General features: G+C 40.4%; 1 protein-coding gene across 1 annotated transcript in view; it reads right to left on the reverse strand.

Annotated features, from left to right (window-relative positions):
- The window catches only part of LOC126262461 (potassium voltage-gated channel subfamily H member 8), a 518,890-nt gene that overhangs the window by 93,472 nt on the left and 409,603 nt on the right, over positions 1-15,815 (reverse strand). The window contains exon 10 of the mRNA XM_049959121.1: positions 2,403-2,652. Within this exon, the coding sequence (XP_049815078.1) occupies positions 2,403-2,652 (250 nt within the window). The remainder of the gene's footprint in view (positions 1-2,402; positions 2,653-15,815) is intronic.

Raw genomic sequence — 15,815 nt, forward strand, 5'->3', positions numbered from 1 at the left:
GTATGTGTGTGTGTGTGTGTGTGTGTGTGTGTGTGTGTGTGTGTGTGTGTGTGTGTGTGTGTTAATTGTTGATGAAGGCTTTAATGGTAGAAAACTATAATTGTGAGAGTCTTTTTGTTGTGCCTATCTGTGACTCGGCATCTCTGCTATATGGTGAGTGGCAACTATTCTTCTCATGATACTGCTACATTTCATCCTGGATCCTCTACTGTATAGTAATTACAATTGATGAGACTTCATAAGGCCATACCAGTAGTTCAGGCAGCATCTAAGTGCAAGTAAAGTCTCTGAACTGCAGATATAATGTGGACCACATTACTAGAAGTATGTTGTCCCCACCACCAACTTCTCAGCAAATTTTGATGGAAGTGCAGCTACCGATGGGATACTCGTACAGGTAACTACAAGTGATACATTATTATTTGTTATTTGAACTGTGTTCCAAGGTCAACTGCTAATACAAGGAAGAGAATCTTTATTTTATGGTGGATCATCTCTTGAAGAAAGATATTTACATTGTTTCATTAATGAGTTTTGATCCATCTATTTTAATCATATACATAAATATTATATACATGGAAAGTTTCATATTGTTAACTTCTTATGCTGGTCAATAGTGTTAGCTGTGATAAGACTTTTCTATTTATAACATTTGAAGTGTACCTTATACAGAGTTAAGTGGCTGCCAACTTGATTTTGTGCTGTGCAGGGGTTTTTAATAAATACTGTGAAACATAGTACATCTAATTAGCCCATTTCCACCTCTCCCCTACTGCTCTGTAACACAAAGTTTTTCCAAATAAGAGAAATTTCGTAACTTGTAATGTAAATTTAAGCATTAGGAAGTTTTTCTGTAAGTATTTATCTGGAGTATAGCTTTATACCTACATTTATAACTATACTCTGAACTCCATGGCAAGAGGTTGCTTCCCATTGTACCAGTTATTAGGGCTTCTTCTCATCATATTTGTGTAAGGAGCATGGTAAGACTGCATGTTGTGATTAGTATAATATCATCTTTGCTACACCTATGGGAGTGATAAGTGTGGGGTTCTAATATATTACTGGATTCCTAAGTTAAAGGTAGGTCTTGAAACTTTGTAAGTAGGCTTTCAAGTTATAGTTAGCATCTATTGTCTATCATCTGCCAGTTCAGAGTTTCTGTACCTCTATGACCTCCCAAGGGTCAAACCTGTGACCATTCATACTCCCCTTCTTTGCATTCGGATCATACTCCCCTTCTTTGAATTTGGAAGTTAAGCATGGACAGTAAGCAGTACATACAAGAAGAAAATAAAAAGTTTTTTTGAATGTGGAGCTATACAAAATTTCTGAGAATAAGATGGGTAGATTAAATAACTAATGATGAGGTACTGAACTGAACTGAACTGAGGACGACAGGAACTTGACAACACAAAGGGATTTGTTGTTGAAAGGACACCTGAAATATCACAGAATAAGAAATTCAGTTCTTGAGAGAAGTACTTGTGTGAGTAGAGGGGAGGATGGGGGGGTGGAGTGATGGTTAAAAGGTATATAGAGAGAGACTAAGGCTCCTCTTCATAAGCCATTCAATAAGATGAGGGTTGTAGTAGCTATGTAGTGATGAAGAGAATAGACTAATGTGGAAACCTTCATCAAACTTATCTTCAGACTGAAGGCCACCATAACCATCACTAGCACCACCACCACCACCACCATCACCACCACAACAAAAACAACAACAACCACTACCAAGCTGTCTACAGCACTTAGTTCTGTAGATTAACTCTTAAAAAATATTTTTAATCTAAGTGGCTCACATGTTCATTAACTTTATAATTTAGTTTTGTATTCAGGAGGATGCAGGGGACTCCATGAGATCAAGTTAAGAAAGTATCCTGCAGTACATAACAAAACCATAGACACAAGATTTGCTCCTAGACATGTAAGCATTTTTGCAACCTGTAAAAATAATTTGATATTTCATAATCAGATATTGAATTTTAGTGATTTACTGTAAGTCACATGGGTACATTCTGATTTATAACTTTTTGTTGACTGCTGTAAGGAAATGAGACTGTGACTAAACTGTCCAAACACAGGTAGAAAAATTCTATTTAGCAAGTGTCAACAGAGTCAAATAAACTAAAGGAGTGATAAAAATTTTACCTTTTGAAACAAAATGTTCCTTCACTCAGCACCTTGTCCCACTTTAGCTCCCTAATTCACTGGGTGAATTTCATGTAATCTCTATTGAAGAACATAATGTCTTTCAACCTAACCTTTCTTGTGCAAGGTGAAGGAACTTCTGGCTGCAAATGCTAGTGTTATTTTTATTAACTTTGCATTTCTCTCTGTAATGTTCATACAGAAGCTCAGACTGAAATTTGTCACGAAATACATATAGGCCTACTACTCACCTAATATTGCTACAACCATGTCATTCTGTACAACTTCCATGGAACCATTACACAGGTAGTATATATATTGCAAAGCATCTCCTTTGTGGATGAGATATTCACCAGGAGCACAGAAATTGCCTCTTATGTGGAGTGACAATAGTTTTAAGCATCCCTGTGATGCAGCCTCAAAGATAGGTAACTGCAGTATCTCACGATGAAGATGCATTGATACATCACCTCGGAGTTCCTCTGGAAATTCTTTCAGTGTCTGGAAATAAGTAGAAAGTTATTTATGATTTAACAATAAAAAAGATTAATAGAAAAATTATATTGTTGCCACAGTTATGAACATTATGATCAGTTTCATGTGATTCTTCATTTCTGTCACTCACGACCTATCCTCCTATTAAAGCATAACTACCTCATCCCACATAATGAATGATTTGTCTCATACAACCATACCTACGCCTAACCCTCTGATTCCTTACCTCCATCACCCCTTGAACTACAGTTTTCAATAAAAGCTCTTGTCTTAACACCTGCCCAGTCATTCTATCTCTTCAATATACTGTGTTCTTTATCAGCTCTTTTTTTTCCTGATTTACTCTTTTTAGTGTGTCTTTATTTCCTACTCAGCCAATGCATCTGATTCCTCCTGTCTCCTGCACAGCACATTTCAAAGATATCTGTTCATTTCATTCCTGTTTTTCCTCTAGTCCACATTTCATGTCAGTGCAGAGCTGTGCTTCAAATACAGCTTGGTATTAACCTTTTTGTGATCTCAAGGTTCATATTTTTGCGTTTTAACTGCTGTGTTCTTATTTAATTTATATATTTGTTATTCTTACAGAATGCCCTTTTCCCTTATGCAGTCCTTGCTGCAAAGTATTTCTTACCATCTTCAAACTTCACATTTCTTGCATCTGAGATGGTGAACATCATCCCACTCCTCAGGAATCTCTTGTTCAAGTTTAAGATTAGCCATCTACAATACCCAATTGATGTGCACTCCATTACATTAGTTTTACTTCTTTTTATTTGCATTTAACAACCATCAGCTAGCACAGCTCCATTTCATTAAGCATTCAACACAAAAAAAAAAAAAAAAAATGGCTCTGAGCACTATGGGACTCAACATCTGTGGTCATAAGTCCCCTAGAACTTAGAACTACTTAAACCTAACTAACCTAAGGACATCACACACATCCATGCCCGAGGCAGGATTCGAACCTGCGACCGTAGCGGTCGCGCGGTTCCGGACTGAGCGCCTAGAACCGCTAGACCACCGCGGCCGGCCATTCAACACAGTTCCTCTTCACTTTCAGTAACTGCTGCTATGTCGTCAGTGAACTCTACGACCTAGATTTTTTTTATATCCGTGACAAACAAGTCACAATGAGAGTCATTTACATCCCTCATTTTCTCTTCAGTATGTACATTCAATATCAGTGATGCCAGTCCTCCAGAATTGATTCAGGGTTGCCACAAGTTTCACAAGTGAAGTTCCCTGATATTTCCCTTATTTCCAAACAAGTTTTAGCATTTTCCCCAACAAATTTTGAGTTCTCAAGAGTAAGTAAGGACATAAATAAAAAAAAATGTAAGGACTTCTGTATTTTTAAATGTGTGAACAATAATCTTAAGCATTAACATCAACATCTTTTGTAATGAACTGTTTTTAAATGGAGAAAGCAAACCAAATGGTACATATGTTTCATTAAGACCACTGATGTTATTATATTACAATAAAGTGAAACACATTTAGTGACAAAAATACTCATTTTGTTGGAGTCATAAGACAGATTTAAGATACCTTCAGAAATAACCTCAAAAAAAAGTAGACATATTGAAAGAAGAGTAGAAAGCGGGGAAGAGTTGTGTAACCCAACACTATAGGTGACTGCCAATAAAATGTTGGTTCTACCATGTTTGTTATTGTTGGTTATTACCCACTGTGTTGTGTCTATTATTGTATGGGCATTGTGAGGTTTTCTTTCAAGAAATACACGAGTACGTAGCATACAAAATGTCAGTGCCTGCCACAATTTTCTTCTTCTTATCATCCATACTTTTTAATGTATACACTTCTTTTGAAGTGCCAAAATGTACTAGAATAAATAGCATGTCTATAAAACACTGCACTGTACAATGTACGTGTGGGGAGAGAGTTGCAATTCCTGAAATCCATCGCCTGAGGCCTCTGGCCTGCTGAGGAGCACCACATTCCTGGGACCGTGGATAAACCATGAAAATTGCCGAATTTGCCACACACAGTCAGACCCAGCCTGTGGTCAGATCGGTGAGACTAGATCTGACAAGCAGGGCCTGCACATTAGTGGGAAACTATGGGCTTCAGATTGGTAGGCCCAATCCATTAGAGATACCCACAGAAATGGCTCATCACGAAAGTCCACTCATATGACCACCTATTCATGTGTCATGAAATGAGACCACACTGATCACACATGCAACAGATAATTTGTGTAAATACTCTGAGAATCAATGAGTGCAGGTAGTAACTGACCATGAAGATGATCGCTGAGCCACAGACAGGTACATAGAAAAGACAATCACACTCTCACAACTAAATATTTGGCCACAGCCTCTGTCAGAAAATGAGAGTTCACACACATTCACACAATCACTCAGACACAACTCATGCACATATGACTGTTGTCTCTGGCCGCTGTGTCAACAAGCTCTGAGAATCAGATCCAAACAAACCACTCCTCATGCCTCCCTGCCTCTCATCGGCAGCTGCTAGGCTTGCAGCAAGTAGTGGTGGCAGCACTGACTGCAAACTGAGGGGAGGATGGGAAGGGAAGAAGTAGTAAGAATGAGAGAGTAGGGAAGCAGCACACGTACCCAGCTGTGCCCAGCCAGCGATGAAGCATAACATCTCAATAACCAAACAATTTCATGCTATTGAGGAAAAAAAATTTTTTTTTCCAGTGTTTTTTTCCAATTTCCCTGATAAGTTTGAAATACCCTAATATTCTCTGATTTCCGGAACAGTATGTTGGATACTGCACAATGAATAATGTTCACAAGGAGTTAAGAAAAACAACAGATTTATTCAAATAACTAAACTACAACAGAAGCATTAAATGATCCCAAATTAATAGTTCTTAGAAGAAGTCACTTGCTCATATGATAACACTAAATAAAAGAGAATTAAGAATATTGTCCTTAGTACTAATTCACCCCAAAAATTAATGCTCAACACACATTCCACATGAGTATTGGACACAGACCATAGTCACTACCTTGTCACGAAGTATTAACCAGCCTGAACATGATTTTTACCAGCGTGAGATGCAGAATGTAATGTCTCTCTTGGCACAAATGGCAGGAACAAGACCTAAAGGAAAGGGACAAAATTCTCCTTCAATATATTGGTTATGAAGGGCAGGAGCTCAAAATTCAGTTAGTATCCACATCAGCACAAGTGCTTGCTGTTTGGAGGGAGTGCTTTGCTGTGTGAAACAGTGTTTTACATACTGAGGTGCATTTCAGTAGTAGAAGTAGTGCAGCATGGGTGAGTCTCAATACTTTGTAATAAACATTTTGGAGACAAATCATCACCTTGTGGCATGTCTGTTACAGTGTGTGAGTGGGGTCGAACTCTGGTGATGTGATTGTGAGGGGAAGATCTGAACTGAGTATGAGATTTGCCCAGCAGAACCCTAGTGAGGTCTGGAGCTACTGTCTAGTTACTGGTAGTCAGTGTCCATAGTAGACAGGTGTCTGGTCGCATGGCAGATGTGAGAGCTGTTGGCAGAAATAGCCACCCAAAGAAAGAAACTCAGTGTATTAGCAGATGAGTAGAGGAAAATATGGTACAGGCCTGGACTTCTCAGGAAATGTGGAAATGTGTGATGATGGGCCAATGCACATCCCCCCCCCCCCTTTCCCTCTTCCATGCAGTCCATTGTGATGTGGTGCAGAAAACTGAAAATGGGCAATTCATGTGATGACAAAGGTGATGGCTACTGTGATGAATGGGACATCTGGTATTGGCATTGCCTGAGACCAACAGTTTAATTGGTCCCCACCATGGTGAGGAGGTAGCTACAGAAGTTGGAGGAACCTAGAGGGCTGACCATGTCTACATGAACATGGAGTGAAGCAATGCCTGACATGTGGGAAGGTGGTGACATGGACATGGACACAGCAGCCAACTTCAGCACACTGACAGGTAAGGCAAGTGTGGGCATATGTCTTGCAGTCCCTCTGAATACTTGGCCACACGAAATGCTGCATCAATAGAGTGGTGGAAGTGTGTGAGCCAGGGTACACCAGGTTGTGTAAACAGTTGAATGCAGCCTTGCAGAAGGCAGTAGACAGAAACACGCAGGGTGAGAAAGTGGATATGTTGCATCAGATTCTGCAGTGAGAATTGGGAACTGACATAAGTTTAAGGCTAGAAGCAGTACCCAGATGAAGGCAGTTGAGTTCTGTGGGTCATTCCCTGGGCAGTGCTGGGTGCTTCACAGTCCTAGTGACAGTGCAGATGCAGCTGACGCAGTCATTGATGATTTTACCAATTCCACCACCATGGTGTATGTCAGTGATAAACTCTGCATGAGCAGCTGTTGCTGGAACTGACATGGGAGCTCTACTCAGTGTCTTTTGAGAGGGCAAACGTTATAGGCTTCTGGTTGGTGAAGGCAGTGAAGTGACGGTCCTCTACCAACAGTCGAAAGTGTAACATAGATGGTGAGGAGCTCGCTGTTGTTTTTGCTCCAGTGCTGCAGGGTGACAGAGAGATTGCAGCACGAAAAGCAAGTGACCGTCATGTGGTGCTGATGTGCTGCTTAAGGGTAGCCCTAATGGCTACTTGGCTGTGCTGGCCAAGTCAGCAAGTGGGGCTTTGGGGTGGGTGTGGACGAGCAGGGTAGTGTCTGACAAGTTGCACTGGGCAGCAGGAAAGCTGTCTTCCATTTTTGATGCACATGGTGTCCACAGCACTGGTTTGTTTCCATTTCAGTAGCAGTGGCAGAAGAGATTACTACTCTAAGGAGCTGGTGTAGGCCCTCGAAAGTCTTGGGTGTTGGTAAATGAAGGATGGCTTGCACCTTGGCAGGCAGGGGAAGTGAGCCAATTGTGGAGAAGGTATGCCCCAAGAATACCTCCCTCCTGACATAGAAAATGCCCTTTACTGTGTTGATGAAGATGCCAGTGGAAAGATTATGCAGAGGTGCTCTCGGTGTTCTTCAAGTGTGCCAGAAAAAATGAGGATGTCGTCCTAGTAGGCAGAACACCAGTGCAAGTATTGTAATATGCTATCCAAGAAATGCTGCAATGTTTGACAGCATTACTGAAGGTCATAAAGATGCTCTTTTACAGGCTGAAGGGTGTTATGATCATGATCTTTTACCTATCCTCAGGTGAAACAGGAGTCTGGGTGAAAGCTTTGGTGCAGTCGATGCCCACAAATTCTTGGAAGAATGCAGCACACCAATGACAAGCAGCTTGTAACACTCTGCCTTGATGAGAGTTTGTCTGGTGGTAGGAGCCATGGCCACCAGAAGACAGGTGGTCAAGGCATGGTACTGATGCAATGAACCTTTGGATGTGCTGGATGTGCATGTGACAGCAGGAAACTGTGCCTGGAGGTCCTAAATCTATATCTACATGATTACTCTGCAGTTCACAATAAGGAGCCTGGCAGGTGGTTCACTGAACCACCTTTAAGCTGGTCCACTCTAGATATGTCTTGAATGCAAAGAAATAGTATTGGAAGCAATTGAGAGATTTATACCAAATAAATTAACAAACAATGGAGTTGATCCTCCTTCGTACACAACACAGGCCAGAAAACTATTGCAGACGCAACCAAAAATGCATGCCAAATTTAAACAGATGCAAAATGTCCAAGATTGGTGATGTCTTACAGTAGCTCAAAATTTAGCATGGACTTCAATGCAAGATGCTTATAATAGTTTCCACAGCAAAACTTTGTCTTGTAACCTGGCAGAAAATCCAAAGAGAGTCTGACTGTATGTGAAGTATGATAGTGGCAAGATGCAATCAATGCCTTCTCTGCATGATAGCAGTGGAGATACTATTGAAGACAGTGCATCCAAAGCAGCTATTGAAGACAGTGCTGCCAAAGCACTGCTACTAAACACAACCTTCTAAAATTTCTTCTCCTAAGAAGACAATGTAAATATTCTGGAATTTGAATCAAGAACAGCTACCGATATGAGTAACATAAAAGGAGATATCCTCATAGTAGCGACACAACTTAAACCAATTAACAAAAGCAAGTCCTTCAGTCCGATTGTATACCAGTTAGGTTTCTTTCAGAGAATGCTGATACAATAGTTCCATACTTAACAATCATATACAACCATTTTCTCGATGAAAGATCCAAAGACTGGAAAGTTGCTGAGGTCACACCACCAATATTCAAGTAAGGTAGTAGGAGTAATCAACTAAATTACAGGCCCATATCATTGACATTGATAGGTATCGGGATTTTGGAACATATAGTGTGTTCAAACATTATGAAATACTTTGAAGAAAACAGTCTATTGACACACAGTCAATATGGATTTAGAAAACATTGTTCTTGTGAAACACAACTAGCTCTTTACTCACATGAAGTGAGTGCTGTTGACAAGCAATTTCAAATTGATCCCATATTTCTGGATTTCCAGAAGGCTTTTGACACTGTACCACACAAGCAGCTTGTAGTAAAATTGTGTACTTGTAGAACATTGTCTCAGTTATGTGACTGGATTCATGATTGCTTGTCAGAGAAGTCATAGTTTGTATTAATTGATGACAAGTCATCGAGTAAAACAAAAGTGATTTCTGGCATTCTCCAAGGTAGCATAATAGGCTCTTCACTGTTCCCTTATCTACATAAATGATTTGGGAGACAATTGGAGCAGCAGTCTTAAGTTGTCTGCAGATTGTGGTAGTGGTGGTAAGTTCCTATGGGACCAAACTGCTGAGGTCATAAGTCATTTGCAGATGAAACTGTCATTCATCGATTAGTAAACTCAACAGAAGATCAAAACAAATTGCCAAATGATTTAGAAAAGATATCTGTATGGTGTGAAAATTGGCAATTGACCCTAAATAACAAAAAGTGTGAGGTCATCCACATGAGTGCTAAAAGGAATTCATTAAACTTCAGTTACACAATAAATCCGTCAAATCTAAAGGTCACAAATCCAACTACATACCAAGGAATTACAATTAAAAACAACTTAAATTGGAAGGAACACATAGAAAATGTTGTGGGGAAGGCTAACCAAAGACTGCATTTTATTGGCAGGACACTTAGAAAATGTAACAGATCTACTAAAGAGACTGCCTACACTATGCTTGTCCGTCCTCTTTTAGAATACTGCTGCGTGGTGTGGGATCCTTACCAGATATGATTGATGGAGTATATCAAAGAAGTTCAATGGAGGACAGCAGATTTTGTATTATCATGAAACAGGGTAGAGAGTGTCACTGAAATGATACAGGAGATGTGGTGGACTCATTTAAACAAAGGCATTTTTCGTTGTGGCAGAATCTTCTCATGAAATTTCAGTAACTGACTTCTCCTAGAAATGCAAAAATATTTTGTTGATGCTGACCTACATAGGAAGAAATGATCACCATAATAAAATATGGAAAATCAGAGCTCGCACGAGAAGATATAGGTATTCGTTTCTCCCGTGCACTATACAAGATTGGAATAATAGAGAATTGTGAAGCTGGTTCCATGAACTCTCTGCCAGGCACTTAAATGTAATTTTCAGAGTATCTATGTAGATGCAGATGAACAGTGCATGGGAAAAATAAATGCTTAAATCTTTCCATGGAAATTCTCATTTCTCTTACAACCATTTCTCCCTATGTAATTGGGCACCGACAAAATATTTTGCATTCAGTGGAGAAAGTTCATGATTCAAATTTCATGAGAAGATCTTGCCGCAACGAAAAATGCCTTTATTTTAATGACTGTCACCCCAAACCCCAATTCAAGTATTATATCTGTGGCTCCCTCTCTCCTATTTTCTGATGATGCAAAACAACCTGCCCTTCTTTGAACTATTTCAATGTCCTCTATTGATCCTATCTGATGCAAATTCCACACCACACAGCAATACTTCAGAGGAGCACAAAAAGTTTAGTGTAGGCAGTCTGTTTAGCAGACCTGTTGCATATACTAAGTCTTCTGCCAATAAATTATCACCTGTGTTTAACTTTCACCGCAAAATTATCTACACTCCTGGAAATGGAAAAAAGAACACATTGACACCGGTGTGTCAGACCCACCATACTTGCTCCAGACACTGCGAGAGGGCTGTACAAGCAATGATCACACGCACGGCACAGCGGACACACCAGGAACCGCGGTGTTGGCCGTCGAATGGCGCTAGCTGCGCAGCATTTGTGCACCGCCGCCGTCAGTGTCAGCCAGTTTGCCGTGGCATACGGAGCTCCATCGCAGTCTTTAACACTGGTAGCATGCCGCGACAGCGTGGACGTGAACCGTATGTGCAGTTGACGGACTTTGAGCGAGGGCGTATAGTGGGCATGCGGGAGGCCGGGTGGACGTACCGCCGAATTGCTCAACACGTGGGGCGTGAGGTCTCCACAGTACATCGATGTTGTCGCCAGTGGTCGGCGGAAGGTGCACGTGCCCGTCGACCTGGGACCGGACCGCAGTGACGCACGGATGCACGCGAAGACCGTAGGATCCTACGCAGTGCCGTAGGGGACCGCACCGCCACTTCCCAGCAAATTAGGGACACTGTTGCTCCTGGGGTATCGGCGAGGACCATTCGCAACCATCTCCATGAAGCTGGGCTACGGTCCCGCACACCGTTAGGCCGTCTTCCGCTCACGCCCCAACATCGTGCAGCCCGCCTCCAGTGGTGTCGCGACAGGCGTGAATGGAGGGACGAATGGAGACGTGTCGTCTTCAGCGATGAGAGTTGCTTCTGCCTTGGTGCCAATGATGGTCGTATGTGTGTTTGGCGCCGTGCAGGTGAGCGCCACAATCAGGACTGCATACGACCGAGGCACACAGGGCGAACACCTGGCATCATGGTGTGGGGAGCGATCTCCTACACTGGCCGTACACCACTGGTGATCGTCGAGAGGACACTGAATAGTGCACGGTACATCCAAACCGTCATCGAACCCATCGTTCTACCATTCCTAGACCGGCAAGGGAACTTGCTGTTCCAACAGGACAATGCACGTCCGCATGTATCCCGTGCCACCCAACGTGCTCTAGAAGGTGTAAGTCAACTACCCTGGTCAGCAAGATCTCCGGATCTGTCCCCCATTGAGCATGTTTGGGACTGGATGAAGTGTCATCTCACGCGGTCTGCACGTCCAGCACGAACGCTGGTCCAACTGAGGCGCCAGGTGGAAATGGCATGGCAAGCTGTTCCACAGGACTACATCCAGCATCTCTACGATCGTCTCCATGGGAGAATAGCAGCCTGCATTGCTGCAAAAGGTGGATATACACTGTTTTAATGCCGACATTGTGCATGCTCTGTTGCCTGTGTCTATGTGCCTGTGGTTCTGTCAGTGTGATCATGTGATGTATCTGACCCCAGGAATGTGTCAATAAAGTTTCCCCTTCCTGGGACAATGAATTCACGGTGTTCTTATTTCAATTTCCAGGAGTGTATGTGATTGTTCCAAGTTAAGTTATTCATAATTGTAATTACTAAGTATTTAACTGAATTCACAGCCATTACATTTGTGTTATTTATCACATAACCAAAATGTAGTGGTTACCTTGTGTTCTTAATTCTGACTCCCTAAATATAAATGCTCTAACCGTGTTCCACATGAGTAGGGGACTCAGAACAAAATCACTGCCTTGGCACTGAGTATTCACCACCACGAACACAATTTTCACCAACAGGGGACACGGAACTGAATGTCTCTCATGTTAAAAATGGCAAGGGCAAGAATCAAGGTAAAAGACACAGTTTTTAAATTAGCCAATTGGCCATGATGGGCGGGAGCTTGATACTTGGTTGGTACCTACATGGGCACAAATGCTTGCCAATCAGAGGGAATGTCTTGAAATGGGAAGCACTGTTTTACATTTCAAGCTGTGTTGCAAGAGTAAATGTAACACAGTGTGGGTGAATGTCAATACATTGCAATGACCATCTTGGATAAAAACTGCCTCATCGTGTTGCATATCCACCGTAGCACATGTGCCAGATCAAAATCTGAAGTCACTAGGAAGGGAAGATACAAATTGTGGAGAAGGTGGGGCTGGTGGAAGAGCAGCTAGGTATGGAGCTATTTTAGAAGACAGACCTCCAGCTGCATGGCAGATACGAGAGCTTTCAGCAGAGGTGTGCACACAGAGAAAGGAACTTGCTACATTAGCAGATGGCTGTAGTGAATTAGGCAAATATGGAATAGGGCCAGAGTGCAAAGGCCATTGTGTGGAGAAGTATCATCACAGGCCCAGTACTAAAATTGCTTTCAAGTGCTTCCTCTTCTCCTAAAGCCAAACTGATTTTTTCCTAACATAGTTTTCTCTTCCTTTTTGATGCAGTACATTTGTGGGTATTTTTGATGCATGTGACATTTTATTAATTTTCACATCTATCTGCTCTTGATTTATTCAAGAACCTAATAACAACAATCTTTTCAAAATCTTACGGAAAACAATGTTGAGCCACATAACATCCATTCATGAGCTTGGAAAGTTCTCACTTTGCATTTTGCTCCGAGAATTCTGTTGTTGTTCCTTCAATGCATGGGCATTTGCTCCTTATGATTTAGTTAATAACTTTTGGGTATTCATAAATAAATATTAAATCTCTCCTATCAACTTCTTGCACCTCGTTCTCATTTTTTGATTGGAGTAATTTGTTCTGGGTTGCTACAAAGCTTCCCCATTCTCCAAGTATTGTTTCCAACTTTTCAATATATTTTTCCTCCCATTTTCGGATACCAAAAATACTCACTTTCCCTCATATAGCATTAGCTTATGTTTTTCAGTTTGAAAAATTTCACCTTTAACAACTTTTGGTGGGCTCTGTGAATCTCTGGAATAAGAAATAATTTCCATAAGATGGTACTTATGATTTTGCCTCTTTTTGGGTATATGTCTTGTAGTTAAAGAGAATTGTTCTTTTATCTGTAGTAATTTTGTATGCCATACCTTTGCTATAATTTGTGTTAGGTGTGCAGGACAATATGTAAAGTCCGTCAGCATCTAATAGTCAAAATTGTAAACCCCTCTGTGCTGCTCTTAGCCAGCTCATTAACATCACATAATCAGCCAGTCCATTTATGTGTTGCTACCTGTCAGTTGATTCATGTTCACTTATCACAGTGTTACCTAATGAGTAATTTGGCCATCAGAAAAACATATTACTTATCTAGGTAGTGTGAATTTGAGTATTAATCTGCCATAAATGAACTGTGTCATATTGAGTATTTAAATGGATTTGTCCACCTGATACATTTATTGAAACTATTGCTTTTGACAAAGTTTATCATAAAACAGTGACATTGGTTGGAAATTAACAAGAAGAAATCAAAAATTAATTATTGGAGTGTGGTGTACATTACTTCCCATATGTTCATAATGAACTTTCACAAGAGGAAGAACATCCACATGGAGTGCCAGAATAGCTACAGGGCATAGAATACCATGTGAACAGACTTACAAACTGATGCCTTCTTTGATTCTCTGGAATCTTTCCTGTACACTTATTTCTTAAGGGTGTGACTAACTCAAACTGAACACAGAAATCTGTTAATCTTTGTCCCTGCCCAAAGTAAACACCCATTATTTTATGCAACCTATCTGCACTGAAAACTGTATCCGTCTCCAATTACGATATATTTTACAGTTAGCTAATATCATCACCTACTTCAATTTCTCTGTCATCCATAGCTGTGGTTGGCATAGATACTTACATTAGGGAATTTTATTACACATGAGTTTAGTCTTGCAGGTTTGGTGTGAGAGGTTTCTGATATTACTCAACAGACATGAAACAAAGCTTTTAAATTGCATTAACTGCTGACCTTTTTTTATTGAGTACAGTAAATATCACATTGCTGCTCATGAACAGACTCTCAGAGAGATCAGAAAAGATTAACAATGTGAAACACACATGAAGAATTTGTCTACTCGCAATCACCTTCTCTCACAATTTCATTAGTGTCTTACTGAATAAAATGTGCCATGTAAAACAGTCATCAACCAGAATGAGATTTTCACTCTGCGGCGGAGTGTGTGCTGATATGAAACTTCCTGGGAGATCAAAACTGTGTGCCAGACCGAGACTCGAACTCAGGACCTTTGCCATTCGCAGGCAAGTGCTCTACCACTTGCCCGCGAAAGGCAAAGGTCCCAAGTTCGAGTCTCGGTCTGGCACACAGTTTTGATCTGCTAGGAAGTTTCAGTCATGAACCAGTCGGTATAGATAACATAGATAGATCAAAATATATGGCAACTATCAAGGTAAACCTCAGAGAGAAATATATCATCTGTAATGATGAATCATCAACATTATTACAATGTGCTCATGAACAGAACACAGAACTGCATATGTTTTTGTTCCTAACTTCTAAATTAAAAAAAAAAAAAAAAAAAAATTGTTCAAAGGCATGAGTAAGACATACCAGTGGCTCATAATAGCTAAAACTGCTCCAAATATCAAAGAAGTATAAACTAATCCAAATTTCAAAGAAATCTAATATAACACACTGAGAAGCAGCTAAATAAACAATATGTAATGGAACTTGTTCCACTACTTTTTAAATGTACTTGTAAAAAAGTAGTACAATGTATTTCATTATATTTTTACCCAACATAGTTTAGTAGAGGAATATAGTAGTCTAACTACAACATAATAACTGTAGATGTAAATAGAAAGAGAGTAAAAGTTAAAATTTAATATGATTTTATTTAAAAAACTACACACTCAGTCTACAAACACAAAAGGTACTAAGCAGCACTAGACTGTTGCTAACATGCAGTTAAACAATGAACCATGCGTAGATAAAATGACATAATCCACTGCAATAGAGTCTGCATGGCCATTAATTTTTCCATGTGAATAATGCTTTCAATATAATCATGTTAATTATCAAGCTTACAAGTGTCAACTACTGTACTACACTCAAAATTATTTGTGAAGCCCTGCCTTACACCAAACCAAAGTTTTTATCAAAGAGCTATAAGAAATTTATTTCAACAGGCTGTACAGATTGTTATGGTTGTCCCATATGGGGATCAGCCAAATATTTCTCTTAGTGGAATTATATCTGTTGATGTAAACACAGAGTAGGTTGTTGTTATCATTCTACAGATTTCATCACTGTTAATCTTCTGGAGCCTGATTTTAAGATTACACAGTGTTTTAAGCGGTAACATTAGTTGTACATTGCCATGATACTTCCTGTATAGCCTCCTGC

This window comes from Schistocerca nitens, chromosome 1 (assembly GCF_023898315.1).
Source record: "Schistocerca nitens isolate TAMUIC-IGC-003100 chromosome 1, iqSchNite1.1, whole genome shotgun sequence".
Lineage (NCBI taxonomy): Eukaryota > Metazoa > Arthropoda > Insecta > Orthoptera > Acrididae > Schistocerca > Schistocerca nitens.